Below are 22,441 nucleotides of genomic sequence, written 5' to 3'. Positions count from 1 at the left end.
GCTGGGTTCCGGTGCTGGGCTCCGGGCCGCTGGGTGCTAGGTGCTGGGCTCCGGGCCGCTGGGTGCTAGGTGCTGGCCTCCGGGCTGCTGGGCGCTAGGCACTGGGCTCCAGGCTGCTGGGTGCTCGGTGCTGGGCTCCGGGCTGCTGGGTGCTCGGTGCTGGGCTCCGGGCCGCTGGGCGCTAGGCGCTGGGCTCTGGGTCGCTGGGCGCTAGGCGCTGGGCTCCAGGCTGCTGGGTGCTAGGTGCTGGGTTCCAGTGCTGGGCTCCAGGCCGCTGGGTGCTAGGTGCTGGGCTCCAGGCAGCCTCCTTGCTCTGCTCATCTCTGTGGGTCCAGGGAGCCCTGTACAGAGACCCCCAGGTAACCATTTCTCCCTCTGGGCTCCTGTGCCCTGCACAGCTCAGTTCTGACCCAGACCTCCTCCATCAGGGTGGACTGCAGCCCGGGCTGGGACACCACCACGCCCATCACCTCCCACCCTTGAAGCTCCCTCACCAAGGCTCCTTCGGGTACTTAACCAGTGATCTGATCTCACCACAGTCAGGGATTAGGGCCTCTCCCAGAGGGCTGGGGTCCAGGTGGGAACAGGTTCCAGGATGGGTCCAGGTGGAAACAGGTTCGAGGATGCCCCCAGCCTCACTGGCTGGTGTTGGCAGAACTGGATGGAGGGCAGATGGGAATGCAGAATTGGGATCCCGCCCCGACTCCTGTGATCCGTGAGGTCCTTGAGCAAGAGGGATGCACTCAGTTGAAGTGCCCCCCTCTTGCTTTGTGTAGATGTGAGGAGGATGGGTGGGCCCTGTTCTGCTCTTCCTTGCCCATAGTACCTAAGGCCAGCTTGGTCACCAAGGCATGCTGGAAGGTCACCCCAGGTGGCACAGGTGGCTTGGAGTATGCTTCTGGTCAGCAGTCACTATGCAGCACTGGTCTCTAAGCAGAAGCTGCTGTTTTGGACGCCTGAGGTGTCCCCAGCCTCCTTCCCCTACCCTGAGTTTTGCTGGAACAGCTGAGGGGCAGCGGCAAGCTGCAGGGTCAGGGTCCTGGGGGCTGCCTATCTGCTCAGCCTCCAGAGGAGCACGTGCAGGCCCCCACATCCGTTCCGGCCTGACCTGCTTCTCTGTCCCGCTCCTAACTCTGCGGGCTTGGACAAGCATGTTAACTGCTCCAGGGCTCAGTTTCCCCATCTTTAAGAGGGAATGGTCTTTATGCTCCCACAGGCTCATTCTGAGGCTGCGGAGAGGCGGTGTTGGAAAGTGCCTAGCTCAGGGCCTGGCTCAGTGGCGGTTAGCTGTTAGGGTCACCATCGCCTCACAATTGTTACTCCGTGGTGAGGACCCGCCAGGGACTAGGCCGCTTGGCTGAAACCATCTCAGCTGTGCATGGTGTGGTCTGTGGGTTGCGCTCATGACGGTGGAGCCTGTTCAGTCAGTACCGAGTGTGTGTCCTTGCCTAGCTGGCCTTGGTAATTATTTTGTAGCTGAAGCCCTGGTGGGATGGGGTCAGGTGGGCTCCAGGAGTCTGGGGGAACAGGTGCAGGTACCTGTGGGTGCCCCTCCCCAGGGGCCTCTGCGTCGTCAGAGGTATGGCTGGGGGCTGGGGGCCTCCCATATATCTGTAGGTATTGCCAGAGCAGTCCCTGCCTCTCCTTTTTCTGTAAGAGTTAAATTGTTTTCATGCTGCCTAACAGGGCAGCCGAAAGACCCCTGGATATCTTTGTAAAAAGGGTCAAGCACAGGAGCCACAGCCAGTGGGTGAGATCCATGGAGGCCTGGGTGACCCTGCCTACACCTTGGACATTGTTGACAGGACCCTGCCTTCTGCATCTCGGCTGGCTGCTTCCTCTGTGGGGGGCTCCCCCCGACTGACCAGCAGCCTTTTCTGGCCCCCTGCATCAGCGCCTCCCCAGTCAGCTTCACTGCTGAAGGCAGGGCCAGCCCGGCACCAGGGTCTATCCCCCTCTGCCTGAGGTCTCTGCCCACGCGGCTTCCCTCGCTCTGGTCGTGGACGGTCAGTGCCTTTGCCCCGCTCTGCCAACCAGGCCCTCTGCCCAGTTGGTACTCTGTGGTTAGTGAGAGATGTGCTCTCTAGTCTGTGTGCCAAGTGGGGCCTCTGAAGTGGAGGGGGTGCTACCCTCTCTTACAGCCTGCTGTGGCTCCCTGTTGCCTCTGGGATGACAGCAGACCCCGCAAAGCCTTGCGCTCCTGGCCCTCCAGCTGTGAGCCCAGGTGGGACGGCCCGGCTATGGGAGTGTTAGCCTGATTGGGTAGGAGACGTGTGTCTCCACACTGGAGCCCTGTGGCACACAAGAAGCCTACGTGGCCATCATGGTGGGGAGGGGTCCCCAGGGAGGCCTGGAGTCTCACTCCAGGTTGCTTTGTGGCTTCAGTGCTTTGTACACCCATGCCCCTGTCCTGCAGATGTCAACACCCAGCCGAGGAGAACGTGGACTTTGCCTGGTGTTGTGCAGGGATGGTGGGCCAGGCTGGAGTCCATGTGTCCTGCCCTCACTCTGGCCAAGGTGGGGGTTAAGCCCTTGGCGAGGGCCAGCCCTTGCCCTCACCAAGCTGTGTTGCCTGTCCCTGCCCAGCCCAGCAGGTGGAGGTCTGGGGTGGGATCCCCCTACCCATGAACAGGAGAGGCTTGTTGCCTTGCTGGCCTCCCAGGCTCCCCCTCCAAATCCGAGTCCTTCCCAGGACATCTCTTGCCCCCTGAGAAGGGGCAGCGTGGGTGCTGGGCTGCAGCGAGCCTCTCTTAGTCTTGTTTCCTCATTGTCCCAGGGACAGAGGGCCTGTCCTGGAGCACAGGACCGAGACTGTGCTGAGGTCCTGGGAGGCCGCAGTTCTGAGGGGACCCAGATGAAGGTCAAGAGGGGACAAGCATCCCTCCAGGTGTAGGCAGGGTCACCCAGGCCTCCATGGATCTGACCCACTGGCTGTGGCTCCTGTGCTTGACCCTTTTTGCAGAGATATCCAGGGGTCTTTCGGCTGCCCCGTTAGGCAGCATGAAAACAATTGAACTCTTACAGAAAGAACCGGGGCATTTGATCTCTCCTGTCACTGATCAGCCAAGTGTGACTTTGCGTGGGTTTCTTCGTCCCTTTTTGGGTCAGTCTCCCTATCTGTAAAATGGGGTGACAGTAGTTCCACCTCCTGTGAGGGCTGAGTGAAGTCAGGAACCAGGAGTGGCTCCTGCACGAGACTTAGAAAGTATGGCAGGCCTGGAAGGTACGGACCCATGAAACTAGGCCAGGCGCCTTAGGAAAAAGAGGGAGCTTCCCTCCAGGTTCCCCCCAGAGGGAGTCGGTTTCATCTGTGCACTGCTTGTAGAGCGCCTTGCAGCTGTCAGTCCACCCACCGTGAATGCTTGGTGGAAGAGTTCACTCAGGGCCTGCAGAACTATAATGCTCAACTTCTCCAAATTCCTTTTAACTTCAAGACCCAGCACTTAAGCTTGATTCCAAGACAATCAGAGCTCATCCTCAGCACTGACTTTGCAGGCAGCTCCCAAACCCTCATACATAGTCAGAACTAAGAAATGCCAGTTCCTCAAAGAATGTCAGCCCCTGAGACCAGGAGGCAAGGGGTTAAAGGCAAACTGTGGCATTCCCCAAATCTGTCCAGTTCCCTGGCATGGGACAGTGTCATGGAGCCCGAGGTGGCGTCTTTTGTTTGGCTGCTGATGGCGGCCTTTGGGTCTTGGCATCCACGCCGCTGCAATTTTCCAGGAACAGTAGGTATTTGAAAGCAGAGCCGCCACGTTTTGCTCAATAAAGGGATTTTGTAGAGTGATGATAAATTTGACATGGCTTTATTATTATTATTTTTTTCAACACTTAAAGAAAATAAAAGCTGGTACAAAGGTATGTTTGTTTCTGAAATGTGTTTCCTTCCCCAGATGTTCTTTTCTGCCAATTCCAAAATGTATTCTGAGCTCAGCCCTCCAGTTTCCTCTCTGTGGGGAAGAACAATGAGATCTTTGTCACCACACAGGGGAAACGGGCCGCTTCCCTCTGCAGCAGGCATGGGGGAGGGGCTGGGACGTCCCATCTCCTCCCATCTCGGTGGAAACCTCGGGTCTGTGCCAGTCCATTCGAATGTCGGGGGTTTGGCAGCCCCTTTCCCTTCGTGGTAATTTTCAGGGTCCTGGCTCAGGGGCACCCCAGCCTGCACCTCTGTCCCTGGACCCTTGAGTTTGCGGTGTGGCCTCACTCTGAACGCTTCCATCTGCCTGGCGTGTGTGGACTCTGAGACTTGGTACTGTCTTTGTTACCTGGAGTCGAACTCAGCCTTTTCCTTTTCTGTCTGTCTTTCTTGCATCAAATGCTGGCCCCGACCCAAAGGGTATCCCAGTTTGAAGGACCCAGTGCAGAGGTAGAGTTGGCGGCTTCACCAGAGTCCAATGGGGCACACACCTTCCTCGGCTGCTCCGTCTGCCGCTTGGTGACTTGAGACTGCAGGGATGGGGTTCTTGAGGGATCCGTGAGCCTCCCCTTCCCACCTGTGTGCATGCACACACACACGTGCATAGTACTTTACAAGTACCACCTTAGGCTGGATGTGGTGGCTCACGCCTTTAATCCCAGCACTTTGGGAGGCTGAGGTGGGCAGATCCCCTGAGGTCAGGAGTTCATTAGACCAACCTGGCCAACATGGTGAAACCCCGTCTCTACCAAAAATACAAAATCTAGCTGGGCATGGTGGTAGGTGCCTGTAATCCCGGCTACTCGGGAGGCTGGGGTAGGAGAATCGTTTGAACCCTGGAGGCGGAGATTGCGGTGAGCCGAGATTGTACCGCTGCACTCCAGCCTGGGTGACAAGAGCTAAACTCTATCTCAAAAAAAAAAAAAGAAGCATCAGCTTAGCTGGATCTGAAGGACAGCCAGGAGACCTGTATAAAGCTTGTACAGGTAGTTCCAATACTGGCCTGAATTAAGAGTAGTTTCCAAGGGGTTGCTTTATGTGGGATATGTGTTTAACGAAAATCCTTGTTTTTAAATAAATGGATCCCGCTTTAGAACACCCAAGATATAAAATCTAGACTTCATAGACAAAAACAGTTCACATTTGTTGTGCATCACAGTGTGCCAGGCGGGCTGTAAGAGATGTTTGATTTCTTTCATCCTTCCAGCTGCTCTGTGGGCTGGGGGCCATCACCACCCTCATTTTAAAGATGAAGAAACTGAGGCTGGGAGAGGTCAATTAACCTACTCAATTTCGTGCAGGCAAAACTAGGAATTGGCAGACGGTGGCTTCAGTGCCTGCCTCTTAGTTGCTACTTGAATTTAAAAAGTGTTTTCTTCCATCCATAAAATAAATCAGCGAACAGCCTCCTGTGCGTTTCAGTAAGTTCAGGCACTCCTTGTCATCCCAGACCTCAGCCTGCTCATTTAATGGATGAGGACACTGAGGCCTGGAGGGAACAGTGACATCGGAGCCTCTCTGCTGGCCTCTGCCTCTCCTCTTGCCTCCCGTATGAACCTGAGTGGCCACATGACCCTGGGGGAGAGCTACCCAACTGTCCCAAGGAGGGGGTGATGACTGCTGGCCTCCCACGGGCCATCAGCCCCCCACCGACTGACATCCCTGAGTGAGTCTCCACCCTGGGACCGTTCCTCGCACTCTTTGCCATGGCCTTGGGCCGCTTCCGGGGGCTTGGCAAGGCAGGAGGCGTGGAACCAAGACGGTATGTAATCAGAATGCTATATTTTGTTGCAAATAAGAATGTTAGTAACGGGCTGGTTTCTGGCAGGTCAAACTGGGACTCTGAAATACATATTTTTCTCCACTCTGCTCTAAACCTTCTAATTAGTGAAAACACCCATTTGCAGACATCAATCAAATGTCATAGTCCCTAGCAGCTTGTCCCGGGATCACGGAGCTGGTCACATTCCACAGTTGCTAACTCAGGGCTTGCAGAGTGTGTGCACACGTGTTAGTGAGAGACACATGCCTTCTGAGGAGCCCTGGTGGCCTGTTCCCTTCCCTCCCAGGACCTGAGCATCTACTCCCCACCCCGCCCCCAGCCCCTTGTCAGCATGTGCACGGCCACTGCAATGAGATGTAGAGATTCACCCAATGAAAACATAATCAGTAGAGGACAAGGCTTTCAGGGAAAAGAACTTTCCCTCAGGAAGATCTCTGCTCTACAGTATTCCATAGGTGACCCCCGCTCTGGTCAACAATGGACTCCATTAACAACCTGGGTTTTGGAAAAGGTGATCTGCTTCTGGTTACTGGCTCCGGTGCACGGGTGTTTCCTCCCGCTGCTGGAATCCCAGCCTGACCCAGACAGTGCTTGTGAAGAAACCCTAGTGGGTTCCATGGGGTTCTGGGTCTGGGAGGCGAGGACTTGCCTGGCGGTCCTGGTCTGTGGGGGTCATTCTCGTTCTGCACAGCACTAGCCGTGTCACAGAGACCCGTGAGTCCTTTATAGAGGATCATTCGTCATTTGTATCTGGGGTAATCAGTTTGCAAACAATTCCACAGTAGCCACATCAAGAAAGTCAGTGGCTCTCAATTGAATCACTTTTGGAAAAAAAAAGTTAAAAAAGTCAGTGGCTCGCTATTGGTGTGGGGCGAGGCCGGGGGTGTGGCCCAGGCAAACCCTTCACCCTGCTGCACATTAGCCTTCTTATCCAGGAAATGGGGAGAGGTGGTCTGGGCCCAGGGAGGGGAGTGTGCAGGGTTGGGGATCTCCACTGGTCCAGATTCAGGGCGCCTCCGACCGCTCTCTGCCCAGCACCTCCTCTTCAGTTTTACTTTGGTGTTTTCCATTTCACTTCTGCCTCTAGGCCAGTGTGTTTCAAAATATGTTTCCTGAGTTGAAACGAAAAATGTTCTGTGATCAGGTATAGTTGGGAAATCCTGGGGGAGAGAAAGTGAACTAGAGAGAAAGTCACTGCAGGACTTCTCAGAGTTTTAAAAATGGTAATTATGCTCCAGGCCTTGTCCCCTTTTACCTAGGCATCCTTTACTAGATGAGAAGAGAGCAGGTTATGGATGAGGCTGGGTAAGTTGGGTTGTGCCTGAGCTGATACCTGACGTCACCAATACTGTTCTGTCACCTTGCTTTGGTGTGGCTTCTTCACACTTCTCACATCTGGGCCATATGGAGCGACCCAGCAAGTCCTTTGCTTGTCTCCCAGGACTTCCCAGAGTAGCCAAGCAGAGCCCTGGGCCAGTTGCCCTGTGGGGCCAGGCCCTGCCCAGAGCACAGGCACCAGAACAGCTGCCTCCCTGTCTGTCCCAGGGCCTTGGTGTCAGAGCCACAGCCCCCAACTCTGCAGTGGAGCAGCAGGGACCTACCCGGCCCACCTCCCTCCTGAATGAAGGCCAGCAGGCGCCTGTTCTGTTCTCTGTGCTCAGAGGGGTCTGAAACCAGCTACCTCATTTTCTTTTTATCTTTTGCAAGTGATTTCTTATTTCCTGTTCCACCCCTAAACGTGCGCCCTGTATGTTTCTTGTTCTCCTGCTTCCCTGACCTTTGAAATGTGGTCCCTGCTTGGGAAACTTACCTGGACTTCAGTTAATTATGGTTTCCCTCCAGACTGTGTGTGTGTGTGTGTATGTGTATGCGTGAGTGAATTTGAGTTTGAGTGTGCGAGTGTGCGCATTAGGATTAGAGAGATTTGGATGGGGGACCAGGGGACAACAGGTATGGGGGTGACTGAGCTGAGAGGCCAAGGGCAGGCTCCAGGTTACACGGGAGCCCAAGCTGGTGGGGTGTGAGGTGGGCAGATGTGAGGTGTGTGTGGGGAGTGGGGTGCTGTGTGGGTGGCTGGGCTGGGAGAGGGAAGAGGGGGTCCAGGCTGGAAGAGGCGGTGTTATTCTGCCGCACGGGATGTGCACAGACCTTGGGGCTGCAGCTCCAGGCCTCCTCTCTCCCTACCCACCTCTGGAGGCCCCGCTCTCCCGCCTTCTGCAGCCAGGCTTCATTTTGTCTGCCCCTGAGCTCCTCTGCTCTTGTGGTCATAAGAAAAGCTTTTTCTGATCCAAGCTGGTTTGGGAAGAGGCAGACTGTCCTTTCCCAACAGTTGGATGCCAACCCTAGCCACATCCATTCTGGATTCAAAGCAAAATGTGATGTTTATTCATTATCATGCAGATGTCGGCGGCTCACTGGCTCTTGATGAGACAGCACCTGGAATGGGCGGGGTGGATCCACGGCGGGCATCGGTGGCTCACGTCCCCAGCACCGGCCTTGCTCTGCAGGTAGCAGCCCTGCTCTGTGCCAGGTTCCACTGGGTGGCATCAGCCATGCCTGCCCTGAGGAGTGAGGTGTGGCCTCTGTCCAGGGAAGGTACAGAGGCAGGCTGAGCTGGGCGGGCTTACGGAGGACATGAGCTTTACCTGGGTCCTGGAGGCCAGGTCACATTCAGCCAAGTATTCATCAGCTGGGTGTAGAGACCAGTTTTTGGGGGATGGGACTGGCCAGAGGCATGGAGTGGTGAGGGTGGGATCTATGAGACTTGGTCTACTCTGGCGGGTGGGATTCATGTAGAGAGCCCTTGGGGGCTGAGGCCAGGCTGGGGGGTGGACAGGAGAGACCTCCTGGCTGAGCAGGTCCCTGGTTGGATGGAGGGACGGATGGAGGAACGTATGGAGGGATGTTGGGGGAATTGGGGGGCTTATAGATCAGCCAAGGTGGAAGTAGGGAAGTAGAGCTATTCCCGGGGTGCTTGGAGATGTCAGCAGGCACCCTACTCTGGCTCGAGCTTGCGGGGCTTCCTATAAAAGGCAGACATGTGCTTGGTTAAAGGAAACCCACGATTTTATTATTGTTGTAAATGTCAAGTCCTTCATTCTGAATCTTTAGACAACTGCAGAGTTGTGTCACCGACTTGGGTCAAAGCCCAAGGAAAAACATGAAATCGTGTTGCCAAAGTTGCGGTCGTCGTAGCTACATGAGTGTTTGAGTGGCCACCGCCACCCCGGTAGGAGAGACGCGTAGATGTTGAACACAGCGTGAGCTGCGTGTGGGGGATGGAGACACGGGGGTGGGGATGGTCCCTGGCTTCGTGGCACTGTCTGCATAAAAGCGAGTCTGGGCGTTTCCTGTTTCTTCTACCTTAAGAAATTTCCATGAGAAGCTGAGGGATGCGTTTGCCAAGAACGTTGTTAGTGGCCCAGCAATGAGTATTTTCAGCCACTTGCAGACACCTGAACTTCATTCTTGGCAAACAGGCGTATGGTTCTTGGACTTGGAGAGACTGAACTTTGCTGTGCTCAGAATGGAGGGGACCAGCTCACTTGAACTTTTGACAGTTACGCAGATTTCTCCTTGGTCTCCATCGTTGTAGCCAGATCAGTGCTTTTTCACACATTTCCTCTTGAAGGGGACACAAGACATGCTGGCTCGGGGGTGGAGAGGCTTCCAGGCAGCCTTCAACCCTGTCCCTCCCACCCCAAGTATCTGAAGTTTCATGTTTTATCATGAAGTCCGTGAGAATGTATAGACTCTGTTATCATCGTGCTAGTTTTATTTTTTTTAAATATGGTTTGAATTTTATATAAACTATGTAGGATTATAGCTGAGAAATAATGTGCAAGGCCCGTATGCAAAAAATACTTTACAGAAGGACATTCGAGAGGACTGAAGCAGGTGCTCACGGGCTGGAGGACAGGAGACGGAGATGGCCGTTGCCGCCAGGTTGATCAACAGAATCGGTGCAGGGGCCGGTAGTGCCCTCTCCTTCCTGTTCTTTCCTCCTGTCCCACTGCACAAATGTTGGTTGATGCCTGGCATTTAAAGAAGCAGGCCAGGCACAGTGGCTCATGCCTGTAATCCCAGCACTTTGGGAGGCCAAGGCAGGCGGATCACTTGAGGTCACAAGTTCGAGACCAGCCTGGCCAACGTGGTGAAACCCCGTCTACTAAAAATACAAAAAGTTGCAGCCAGGCGTGGTGGCTCACACCTGTAATCTCAACACTTTGGAAAGCCGAGGATCATGAGGTTGGGAGTTCAAGACCAGCCTGGCCAACATGGTGAAACCCCGCCTCTACTAAAAATACAGAAATTGGCCAGTTGTGGGGATGTGCACCTGTAATCCCAGGTCCTCGGGAGGCTGAGGCAGGAGAATCACTTGAACCTGGGAGGCGGAGATTGCAATGAGCCGAGATCGCCCCATTGCACTCCAGCCTGGGCGACAGAGCGAGACTCCGTCTCAAAAAATAAAATAAAGTGTGTATATACACACGTACAGTCGGTTCTTGGTGTTCTTAGTAGTTTTGCTTTATAAAGTCACCGTGAACACTGCATTATTGAATACTGAACCATTGCTCCTAGGAGAAACACAGGGCTAGGTTCCTGTGAGCCTGGGGTCATAACGTTTTTCTGACTGACTGATATGGGACCTTGTCTTTTTTTATTTTTTTATTCAGTGTCTTACTGTGTCACCCCAGGCTGGAGTGCAGTGATACAGTGATGGGTCACTGCAGCCTGGACCTTCTGGGCTCAGGCCGTCTTCCTAACTCAGCCTCCCAAGTAGCTGGGACCACAGGCTTGTACCATGACGCCTGTCTAATTAAAAAATACATGTATTTATAGAGATGAGGTCTTGCCATGTTGCCCAGGCAGGTCTCAAACTCCTGGCCTCAAGTGATCCTCCCACCTCAGCCTCCCAAAGTGTTGGGATTACAGGCATGAGCCACCACACTTATAACCTTATCTTATGTGTGTGTCTATTTAAAGACACCTTATTTAGGCTCAGTGCAGTGGTTGACACCTGTAATCCCAGCACTTTGGGAGGCCGAGGTCGGAGAATCGCTTGAGCCCAAGAGGTTGAGGCTGCAGTGAGCTAAGGTCACACCACTGCTTTCTAAAGCCTGAGTGACAGAGTGAGACCCTGTTTCTAAAAAGCACCTTATTTACTGTGTGTTGTTGATTCATTAGTATTAAATTCACAGCTGACTATGCAATAACTCACATCTGAATGAAGCCTGTAACAGGCACATTATCTTGTGAGGCATGGGGCAGCTTCATGCACCTAGGAGCACTCCACAGCACTTCAGCATATGTGCAGGGGACATTTTACACAGCAAAATTGCCCCTAGAAAGCACAGTGACGTGGAAAGCATGGAACTAGCTAGACCAAGAAGAGGACACTTGTTTACACACGGAGCGATGGAGCAGGAAGATGGGGCGTTGTGGCCTTAGTTGACCTCAGTTGGGAACGTGTGATGGTGACTCAGTTTGTTCACGCTCTGCAAGTCCGTGAATGATTGCAAACGTGCTGCGAGGTTTGATTTGGGGGATATAAATAAATGTTAGTAAGTAGGCGAGCTCAAGCAGGGAATTGGGGAAGAACGAGGACTGTATGTCCATTTCCTACCTCCATCAGCAGAGAGGTCTAGAAGCAATGACCCCAAGTAGCAGTGAGCACAGCAGTGCCCAGGTCTGGGTTTCTGAATACCATCCTCCACCCAGAGGAGCCAGAGCTTGTCCACGAAGAAGCTGGTTCTAGGGCTGGGACCAGACAAGGTACAAGCTGAGCGTGGGGCATCTTACTGTGAAAGAACGCGAAGAAGTCCTGGAGGACTACTGGGGACTTACGGGACACGAGAGCCAGCTCAGAGGGCGCTCACTGTCCAAATCTAGGAATCTTTGAACATGAAAATGTTGTGTACATGCCTAAGTGACAAACCCACATTTAAAACAAATTCCTGAATGAGAGCTGTAACTGTAGTTCCCAGTCATTCTTTTTCGTCGCTCATAATAGTGTGTCATATTACTACACTGTGAGTTTGCATTTACCTATTTTTTATTTGTTTATTTTTTTGAGACAGAGTTTCACTTTTGTTGCCCAGGCTAGAGAGCAATGGCGCGATCTCAGCTCACTGCAACCTCTGCCTCCCGGGTTCAAGCGATTTTCCCGCCTCAGCCTCCCAAGAAGCTAGGATTACAACCATGGGCCACCACGGCCGGCTAATTTCTGTATTTTTAGTAGAGACAGAGTTTCGTCATGTTGGCCAGGCTGGTCTCGAACTCCTGACTTCAGGTGATCCATCCACCTCAGCCTCCCAAAGTCCTGGGATTACCGGTGTGAGCCACCATTCCCGGCCTGCATTTACCTATTTCTAACTGTGGTAAAAATGCATATAACACTTCCTGTTGTAACCATTTGTAAGTGTGCAGTTCAGTGGCATCGAGAGCATTCACGTTGCTGGTAACCACTGCCGCCATCCATCTCCCACCACAGTTTAATAAACGATGAAAACCAGACTTTCTTGACCACAAGCAGTAGTGCAGGCAGCATCGTCCTAGATCTGTCGGTCCTGCTGGCTGAGCTGTGGCATCTTTTTTTATATTGTAAAAACTGTAAATCAAATGCCATAAAAACGCTAACATTGCTCTTTGTGGCACTTCGCGAGCTGACTGTAGAATGTGTCTGGGGTAGAACGGGCCCAGGGTGGCCCAGGCGATGAGTCTGGAGGGACTTGCTTGCCCAGACGTCGGGGCGGATCACAAATCCTTGTTTTCGGCATGTCGTGCTGATGCGGGGTGGACAGTTAGACCAACAGGAGCCTGGAAGCAGACCCAGGCGTCCCTGGAGGTTTGGTATGTGGCAGAACTCCTGTCCCTGGGTTGGGATATGAGGAGGTGCGCAGGGTGGTAGTGTGAATACCCGCTTTGAGGAACCAAAGCTAGAAGGTGCCCAGAGCTGTGTCAGGTGTCAGGGAAGTTGTTTGTGAGGCATTGTGAGTAGAGTTAACGAACTTGAGTGTATAACTGCATCTTGGGATCAGGCCTGGGCATGCTCAGCATTCACCAGGTCATGTTTGTCCTTCGATGCTCCAGCTCTTCCTCCTCCAGGAAGCCTGCCTGGTCCACCCACAGCCAGGTCTACCCACAGTCAGCTCTTCTTTCTCTTGGAAGCCTGCCTACTCTACCCACAGCCAGATCTTCCCTGTCTAGAAAGCCTGCCTAGTCCACCCACAGCCATGTCTTCTTCCTCCAGGAAGCCTGCCTGATTCACCCACAGCCAGGTCTTCCTCCTTCAAGAATCCTGCCTGGTCCACTCACAGCCAGGTCTACCCATAGTCAGTTCTTTCTCCTCTAGGAAGCCTGCTTCCTCCACCCACAACCAGCACTTCTTCCTCTAGGAAGCTCGTGTGGCCTACCCACAGCCAGCTCTTCCTCCTCCAGGAAGCCTACCTACTCTACCCACAGCCAGATCTTCCCCGTCTAGGAAGCGTGCCCACTCCACCCACAGCCAGGTAGGTCTTCTTCCTTCGGGAAGCCTGCCTGGTTCACCCGCAGTCAGCTCATTCATCCCCAGGATATAGGCACTACCTGTCCCTGTGTTCATTTCACCTTTTCTTGGGTGACTATGTGTGTGAATGTGCGTGTGTATGTGTGTGTATATCCTGCACAACTAGCATGTGGGCTTCTGGACTGCGGACCCCGAAGCTTTCCATTTCTCTGTCTCTCCCATCGTGCTGGCACTGGACGCAGGGTCATTCCTGACTGATTAACCCCTAGTCTGAGTCCAGGTTGCAGCTTGCTCCGATGAACAGTTGGAGACCCAGTGTCACGCTTGGTGAATATAAATAAGGCATGGACTGAAAGTGCTGCTTATTTTGGTATAGTAGCAAAGGATTGGGTTACCTTGAATTGAGTCTTGTTTGGTGTAACCATGTAAATAAACAGTGTAAAATACAGGCTATTGGAATGGAAGCCTGGACATCTGTTATGAATTCTATATATAAATATTGGATATGCTTACATGGGTTAAAATGAGATTGTTGGCACTTGGGTTTTCAAACTCCTGATTCTGCTCTCGTGGGGACTGATCACAGGTTGGAGTGGGCATGAGCTGGCCTTTCTCTGACACTGACTTGCCAGCGGTGGGGCTTCCTGGGAGTGGCAGACATGCGCCCACTATAGATCTGAATTGCCCCCTCACATTCCCCTAATAGTATTGAGAACCCACAGTGGATTTTTTGTGGGGTGCACTGAGTTTGTGCCGAGCAGGGCTGCTTGAATCCGGGGTGGAAGAAAGTGTTCCATACTCGATTAAACCACCTGGGAAACCAGGCAAAAGAAGATGGTCTCAGGGGAAGCCAGCCTGCCCAGCGTGCATGGTGCCTTTTAAACAGATGACCTGCATTTCCATTGGGAAGAAGTTCATATAACATTACTCATGGTTTTTTTTGTTGTTGTTGTTGAGATGGAGTCTTGCTCTGTCGCCCAGGCTAGAGTGCAGTGGTGCAATGTCAGCTCACTGCAACCTCTGCCTCCGAGGTTGAAGCAATTCTCCTGCCTCAGCCTCCCGAGTAGCTGGGATTACAGGCATGTGCCACCATGCCCGGCTGGTTTTTGTATTTGTAGTAGAGACGGGGTTTTGCTGTGTTGCCCAGGCTGGTTTCCAGCTCCTGACCTCAGGTGATCCACCCGCCTGGGCCTCCCAAAGTGTTGGGATTACAGGTGTGAGCCACAGGTCCCAGCATTTTTTTTTTTTTGACAATCTCCTGTCACGCACCCTGGAGCACAGTGGTGCAATCTCGGCTCACCGCAACCTCCGCCTCCTGGGTTCAAGTGATTCTTCTGCCTCAGCTTCCCAAGTAGCTGGGATTACAGGTGCCCGGCACCGCCCCTGGCTAATTTTTGTTTGTTTGTTTGTTTTTCAAGACAGAGTTTCACTCTGTTGCCCAGGCTGGAGTGCAGTGGCATGATCTCGGTTCACTGCAACCTCCACCTCCTGTGTTCAAGGGATTCTCCTGCCTCAGCCTCCAGAGTAGCTGGGATTATAGGTGCCTGCCCCCGTACCCGGCTAATTTTTTGTATTTTTAGTAGAGACAGGCAACAGAGTGAAACTCCGTCTCAAAAAAAAATAAAATAAAAATAAAAGGAGTTATCACTTCCTGCTTTATAAATGAGGAAACGGAGGCTCTGGGAGATGGGAAATCCTGCCCTGAATCTCACAGCTGGAGGCCAGGCCGGGCTTTCAATCTAGGGCCCTGAGTCTGAGTCAATGCTGTATGCTCTGCGTTGGAGCTGGCCCAGGGCTGGATGAAGGCAACGTTTAATTAATGAAAACCACTACCCCCGTCTGGTTGTTACCTGTTGAGCACTTTTCTATGAAGCATCCTGTTTAAGCGTCTCACTTTCTGATGTGGAGGTGCGGTAATAATTATCCCCATTTCACAGACAGGATGTTGAGGGTCGGGGGTTGAGGGATTCACGAGGGCCAGGTCTCGGCCAGGCTGCTAACCCTGGAGTCTGCTGTCTGCTCTGAGCTGGTCACTCAGCTGGAGAGCTGACCTGGCCCTTTTGCCCTTGTGATATATGGTCCTGAAAAAAGTGTTTGTACAAATAGCATCATAGGAACATAAATGGAATTTGGGGTTAAAAAATACATTAAAAAGTATATATTTACCAGTATTACCAGTATGTTACCCAGAGACCCGTCTACCTAATGAGGCCACCTTTCCTTTCTCAATCTTTGTCTCCGCTGGCGCTTTCTCATAACTGCCATTCATTGTAGTAGAAATCGTGGTTCACGGTTACGCTGTGTGTGTGTGGTTTTTGGTTTTGACATGTCAAACATGTTTGATGTGACCTCAGTCATTTTCTTCCTACTTTAATAGGTGCAGCCTTTCTACTGAGACAATAGTCTAGTTACCCCTGCCATTGGAGATCATTTATTATTTTTTATTTTCTTTGCTTTTACAAATAAGGCCTCACTAAATATTGTGACTAAGATGTTTTCCTTCTTTCTGGTGTTTCTTGGGACAGATTCCTGCAGGGGTGATCCCTGGGGCAAGGGTGTAATTTTATGTTCCTGATGCAACAGTTACCACCGTGTTTTCTGAAAGGTTTGTTCTGCAGTCTGGGCTGCAGATGACATTGTGTTTCTCGTGGTGATCTGGCGGGTGCTGGGTTTGATGGTGGCTGGCTGTGCTGCTCCAGCCCTCAGCCTGTCCACCCCTCACCCAAATCCAGGATGAAGGTGCCAAGATGCAGCCTCAGGTGCCTGCTGCAGCCTGTGCCTCCCTTGGCGCCCCAGATCCGTTGCCCTCCCTTCTCCTCCTGCTCAAATTACACTGCCCAGAGCTCTAGCCAGAGGTCAGCAGATCATCACTGAGTGGAATGACCTGGGACAGGCCAAGGCACCTTTCTGAAGGTATCGGGGCCTGTGTAGCTGTGACCCCTGACCTGCAGGGGGCTGTGAAATGAGAGACTTTGGGCACATGGACACATCGCCTGGTGGGATGAGCCCAGAGGACCAGCACCCGCCATTCTCCCCCCACATTCTGTTCCCATGTGCTCCCACCCCAGGGTCTTTGCCCAGGCCTGCTGGCTCCCTCTCTCCCAGGAAGTCCTGCTCTCACTGTTTCATCTACCATGCAGCCCCCGCCCCTTCGCCCTGCGCTGTTTCCCTGATCTGTAGCGTTAAGGATCTAGCATTACTAAGGTGTCCTTATTGGCTGTGTTCATTGCTTGTCTATTACCTCCCATGGGAATACGGAGCCATTCGGGCCTGTGTCCTGGGTGCCTGGGTGGGCCGGCTGGCAGAGTGAGTACCCATGGCCAGCCCCTCCTGGTGCCTACATTGCGTCTCCTCCTTCGAGTGCTGCTTCTACAGACTTCTCTCCTAAACTGTCCTCTCTGCTGGTTTTTTTAAGCTTTAAAAGAAGTTTTTGTAGAGATGGGGTCTTGCTCTGTTGACCAGGCTGGTCTCAAACTCCAGGCCTGAGATGATTCTCTGTCCTCGAAAAGTGCTGGGATTCTAGGCATGAGCTACTGAGCCAGCCCTTCTACTCTGCTACTTGGCACGTCTCTCTCCCTCCCAACAGGTTCTGTTCCCGCCATGTTCTCCACCCTCCCCACCAAGGGCTGGGTTTTCTCTGTCTGGGTTTCTTTCCCCTTTGGAGAAGAGGGGGCTGTAGGGCCTTGATGCAGGGCCCCTCAATGACAGGCTGCCCCCATCACCCAGGGCTCCACAGGCCCTGGTGGGGAGGAGGGGAAGCAGAGGAGGAGGTGCCATCTCTGCCTGCTGGGGAAGGGCAGGGGCCACCCACACAGAGCCCTCCCACTTGCTGAAGACCCTGGGGCCACCGCCAGGTCCTTCCAAAGGAAAGCCAGTTCTCCAGGTGGCGGGGGAGTGATGTGGGTTCCTCTTAAACTTAGGAATTGAGTGTGTGGTTGTTTCCAAGCATCTTAGAAGCCAGAGCAGCTCCTGGAAAGAGCCTGCCTGCCACGGCGGGCCTCGCCCTGGCTGTGCCCACAGATGTCCCCAGGGCCTGTGTGGCTGCCCAGCTCCCTCGGCCTCCCCAAGTGTGGGCTGGGAAAAGCACAGGAAATTAAAAAACACCCCATCTCTGGCCTTTGAAGAATGCACCTGAACAGCCGAGAGTGTAAACTGTGGTGAAATGCGGTCTTTCCAGTTTGGGGAGAAAGAGCAGGGCAGGGCTAGGGCTTCTCTACCCAGGGTTTCCAAGATCTCCTGCCTCCCTCCTTTGGGCTGGCCAGGGCCCCCTACTGGGACCTCCTGCTGTAGTGGGGAAGGGTTTACTGGGCTGCTGGCACTGTGGACTGCCCCTCCGGGCAGGTGTGCCTGCCTTTACCCGGGTTCCCCGCCTGCCTATGATACAGCCCAGGTGAGGCCTCTTGTCTGTGGGGCCCTCCAGCATCAGAGATGCTAGGGCTAGCGTCTGCCTGGCGATGTGCAGACCTGACCGCCCAGTCCCCCACCTGCTTGAACACCCTCGGTGGTGGGGGCTCGCTGCCACCTGAGACAATCTGTGTCATTGTTGTCCAAGAAGGCTAATTTAGAGTGGAAAGTTCCATGTCTGGTCCCACTCTGTGCCTGTGTTAGCAGGGGACTCTTGGGCCGGAGCTGGGTCCACCCTAGTAGGGGGACTTCATGGGGCCTGGGGGACGTGTGTGTGTGTGTGTGTGTGTGTGTGTGTGTGTGTCTGTCTGTCTGTCTGGGTGCGTGTGTCTGAGGAGGGGGACCAGTTTCTCAAAGGGCCTGTGACCCCAAGAAGCATGGAATTACAGTGTGCCTGGGAGGATCACACCTTCACTGGATGAGTGGGGACAACCTGGGGGCCCTCACCACAGGGGCAGCCGGGGCATGGGGCACAGTTGGCCTCATTCACAAAATGGGAGTATCAGTAATCCTGCTCCAGTGGGCAGGACAATGAATGGGAGCACACTTTGGGGGTAGCCTGGCTTGGTTGTGCTGCGGATGTCCTTCTTGGTGACGGTTCCATCTGCTTGTGTCACCAGTGCCCTCTGGGTCTCACACACAGCTCTCTTCCCTGCGAAGGCCCCTCCTGCCTCCAGGCCTCAGTGCTGCTTCCATCTCCGAAGGCCCCAGTTGCTCCTGCATGCTGCGTGTGATTCCTGCAGACCCACTGGTGGCTGGCATCTGATCCTTTGGTGCACCTGTGGGCCAGACCTCCTTGGGCGCAGCACTCCCCCGCATGTGCCCAGAGCCTGGGGACAGGGACCTGGGGTCTTCCCTTGAAGCCTCATCGAGTGGAGGGAATTCAGTGTCTTGGAGTTGGGGTGCCTGCAGGCTGGATGGTGCAGGTGAAATACAGACCCTTCAGCCGGCGTTCCAGGGTGGCTGCCTTCTCCTGCCTGAGGGATGTTGCCTGAAGCCCGGGCAGGGATGGGGCCTGGGTGGCCCTGCCTGTGAGCTGCAGAGTTGTCGCCTCTGACCCTGATTTTCTTCATTATCTGTTTGGACCTGTTTGGGGTAGGCCGGGGTGAGATATCAGGATAAATGCCTTAGCTGTGGCCATTTCCTCTTGTGAGAGGTCAGAATGTCCAGTTCCACTACAGTTGTAACGTCTCATTTTTAATTTTCTTTTTTTTTTTTTTGAGGTGGAGTCTCACTCTGTCACCCAGGCTGGAGTGCAGTGGCGCGATCTCAGCTCACTGCAGCCTCCATCTCTCAGGTTCAACTGATTCTGCTGCCTCAGCCTCCTCAGGATTACAGGCGCCCACTACCACACCTGGCTAATTTTTGTATTTTTAGTAGAGACGGGATTTCCCCATGTTGTCCAGGCTGGTCTTGAATTCCTGACCTCAGGTCAACCACCTGCCTCAGCCTCCTAAAGTGCTGGGATTGTAGGCATGAGCCACTGTGCCTGGCCAGAATCTTTTTCCTTTTTAAGATTGAATAATACCTGTACATGGAGCAAATTTTGCCTTGCCATTCATCCCTCAGTAGACACTTGGGTTGCTTCCCTGTTTTTTTTTGTTTTTGTTTTTTTTTATATGGAGTTTCGCTCTTGTTGCCCAGGCTGGAGTGCAGTGGCCCAATCTGGGCTCACTACAACCTCTGCCTCCCAGATTCAAGTACTCTTCTGCCTCAGCCTCCCAAGTTAGCTGGGATTACAGGTGCCTGCCATCATCCTTCACTAATTTTTGTATTTTTAGTATAGACAGGGTTTTACCATGTTAGCCAGGCTGGTTTCCAACTCCTGACCTCAGGTGATCCACCCACCTCAGCCTCCCAAAGTGCTGGAATTATAAGTGTGAGCCACCGCACCTGGCTGCTTCCATGTTTTAGCTGTTGGGAAGGATGATGCCATGATCGAAGATGTACAGATACCTGATCGTGTCCCTGTTTTCAAATCTTTTGGGTATATACCCTGAAGTGGAATTGCTGGGTCATGTGGTAATTCTGTGTTGAAGTTTTTGGGGAAGTGCCATGCTGTTTTCCATAGTAGCTGCACCATTTTACATTTTTGCTAATGATGCACGAGGGTTCCAGTTGCTCCATGTCTCACCAACGTTTTTTGTTTTCTTTTGTTTTGTTTTATTTTGTTTTTTTATAGTAGACATCCTAAGCAGTGCAAGGTGGTATCTTATAGTAGTTTTGATTTGCATTTCCCTGATGATTAAGGGAATGCTAAGCCTGTTTTGATGTGTTTATTGGCCATTTATGTGTCATCTTTGGAGAAATGTCTGTTCCAGGTGTTTGCCCATTTTCGAGTTGGGTTGGCTGTTTTCTCATTGTTGAGTTTTAGGAGTTCTCCCTATTTCATGGATGTTAATCTCTCAGTAGAGCTACGATTTGGAAGTATTTTCTCTCATTCTGTGGGTTGCCTTTTTACCCTCTTGACAGCATCTTTTGATGCACAAAATCTTTAACTTCCCGTGAAGTCCAGTTTGTCTTTATTTGTTGCCTGTGCCTTCCTGTTGTTGTGTTTTCACAATGTCCGTCAGTGCCACAAAGAATGGTAGACCTAAGGTGATAACAGCACAGGGGGTGGGGTGGTAGAGTCCCTGCTGTCGTTTCCATGGCCTCAGGTCTGCTGTGTGTCCTGCCGTCCTGCAGAGCATGTCCCCTGGGAAGGGGGGGCGGTGGGGCAGGATTTGAGCTGGTGCTGGTCTTGGCAGTGGGGCCCATGCTCACAACCATCTACCCCACTGCCCTCGGGTCTCCTGGCCATGCTTTGGTCCTGGGTACTCCCAGGGACCCTCGTGGAGGCTGCAAATCTTTCCCCTGCTGAAATGAAACTGACTGAACTAAATACAGGATTCAGTTCTGTGATTGTCATTGCCTGACTTCAGTTTGTTTTGGCTTTCTCTTTCTTGGTGAGGGTGGGAGTGAGGGGTTGGCTGGGCTCCCCAATCTGCACAGGAGGACCCAGGTGTCTGCAGCTTCCATGAGGAATGTCGGCTGTTTTGAGCCAAGGCTTCAGATGTTTTTGGGGGGTGTTTGTGGCCAGCCCAGCCTAGCCCTGCTGGCAGCAGACATGGACTCATGGAGCTCCCTGGAGGTCTTTACCTCCTCTTGTCCACATCTTATGTTCATACCTCGTGTGGCTTCTTAGTCCCTCTGAGTCTGTGTTGGGGGTTGCTGGGCCCTCCTGGGGTGACGTCTGAAGCCTCTTGTAGGGCGGTGGTCTCGAGGCCTCTCCTGATTCTCATTTGGCCCGTGTGGGAATGAGACCCTTGTCTGTGAGACGAGGCCTGTTGCACAGGCAGAAGAGCTGAGGGCCGGGGGGCGGAGGGCGGTGAGGGGCCAGCGCAGCTGCAGGCAGATCAGGAATGCTTGGAGTGGGGGGGTGGAGAGAAGCATAGGTGAGGCCAGAGGCCAAGGCCTTGGAGACTAGGCTGGGGAGTCTGACCTTGTTCTGCACAGCACTGGCACAGGGAGCTGCTGAAGGGGTCCGAGCCAAGGGGTGGCATTCCAGAGTGACCCTTTAAATGTGTTCATTGTAGGAATGGATAGAATCAGGGTGGGAGAAATAATGAAATACCGGGGTGGACTAGAAGCTGAGTCCACAGTCCAAGGAGAGGGGCCTGAGCTTGGACACTGGTCAAAGACTTGTAAGGGAATCTCAAGGCTCTGTCCAGCCTGGGTTCTGATCTCCTCAAAAAGTGTGGCTGGGTCTGTAGTGGGCAGCATGGCCAGGACTGTGCCTTCATGTGTGTCAGGCCAACGAAGAGGGTGTGGTTTCTCTGCAGAACAGGACAGGGCCCCTGCAGCCTCTGGAGGACAATGTGGGAGGTGGCGGGCATGGCAGAAAGGGTCACCTGCACCTGGGGGGACGGATGTAGCAGTTGCCAAACAAACAGTTGCTATCATTGAGTATGGTAAGAAGGCTGTTTGCTGCGTGGCAGGAACCTCTGAATGGTGTGGGCCAGGGCTGCCCAGGCAGCTTCCTGACAGTGCCTTGGGGTGGAAGGAAGGAACTGGAGGTCTTCGGCATGGGCGGGTGGTGGGGGTGTTACCAGGAGTGCTCTGGGCCTAGCGCCCTGTCCCAGGGCTGTGTGTGTCCTGCCGGCTCAGCCAGTGGCCCTCACGGTTTGCTTCTGCCCCACAGCCTCACCACTCCTGCTGTTTGCAAACCGCCGGGACGTACGGCTGGTGGACGCCGGCAGAGTCAAGCTGGAGACCACCGTCGTCGTCAGCGGCCTGGAGGATGCGGCCGCGGTGGACTTCCAGTTCTCCAAGGGAGCCGTGTACTGGACAGACGTGAGTGAGGAGGCCATCAAGCAGACTTACCTGAACCACACGGGCGTCGCCGTCCAGAACGTGGTCATCTCTGGCCTGGTCTCGCCTGATGGTCTGGCATGCGACTGGGTGGGCAAGAAGCTGTACTGGACGGACTCGGAGACCAACCGCATCGAGGTGGCCAACCTCAATGGCACGTCTCGGAAGGTCCTCTTCTGGCAGGACCTTGACCAGCCGAGGGCCATCGCCTTGAACCCCGCTCACGGGTAAACCCTGCTGCGACTCCACCTGGGTCCAGGGGGCGGGGAGTGTCACTGTTCCTCTCTCGAATTTATGTGAGCCCAAGTTCTTTTTCAGAAAAAAGATGAATCTTAAAATAAGCTCAGGTGGGGCGCAGTGGCTCACTCCTGTAATCCCAGCACTCTGGGAGGCCAAGGTGGGCAGACCACTGGAGTCAGGAGTTCGAGACCAGCCTGGGCAACATGGTGAGACCCCATTTCTACAAAAAAAAAAAAAA

The 22,441-nt window shown here is 53.5% G+C and overlaps 1 protein-coding gene across 1 annotated transcript in view; it reads left to right on the top strand.

Annotated features, from left to right (window-relative positions):
- LRP5 (LDL receptor related protein 5) overlaps positions 1-22,441 on the top strand; it is a 131,919-nt gene that overhangs the window by 12,499 nt on the left and 96,979 nt on the right. Inside the window, exon 2 of the mRNA XM_032282590.1 lies at positions 21,794-22,190. Within this exon, the coding sequence (XP_032138481.1) occupies positions 21,794-22,190 (397 nt within the window). The remainder of the gene's footprint in view (positions 1-21,793; positions 22,191-22,441) is intronic.

Source organism: Sapajus apella, unplaced genomic scaffold, assembly GCF_009761245.1.
Source record: "Sapajus apella isolate SASKATOON/1434 unplaced genomic scaffold, GSC_monkey_1.0 scaffold14, whole genome shotgun sequence".
NCBI lineage: Eukaryota > Metazoa > Chordata > Mammalia > Primates > Cebidae > Sapajus > Sapajus apella.
This window is presented reverse-complemented; position numbering and strand designations above follow the sequence as displayed.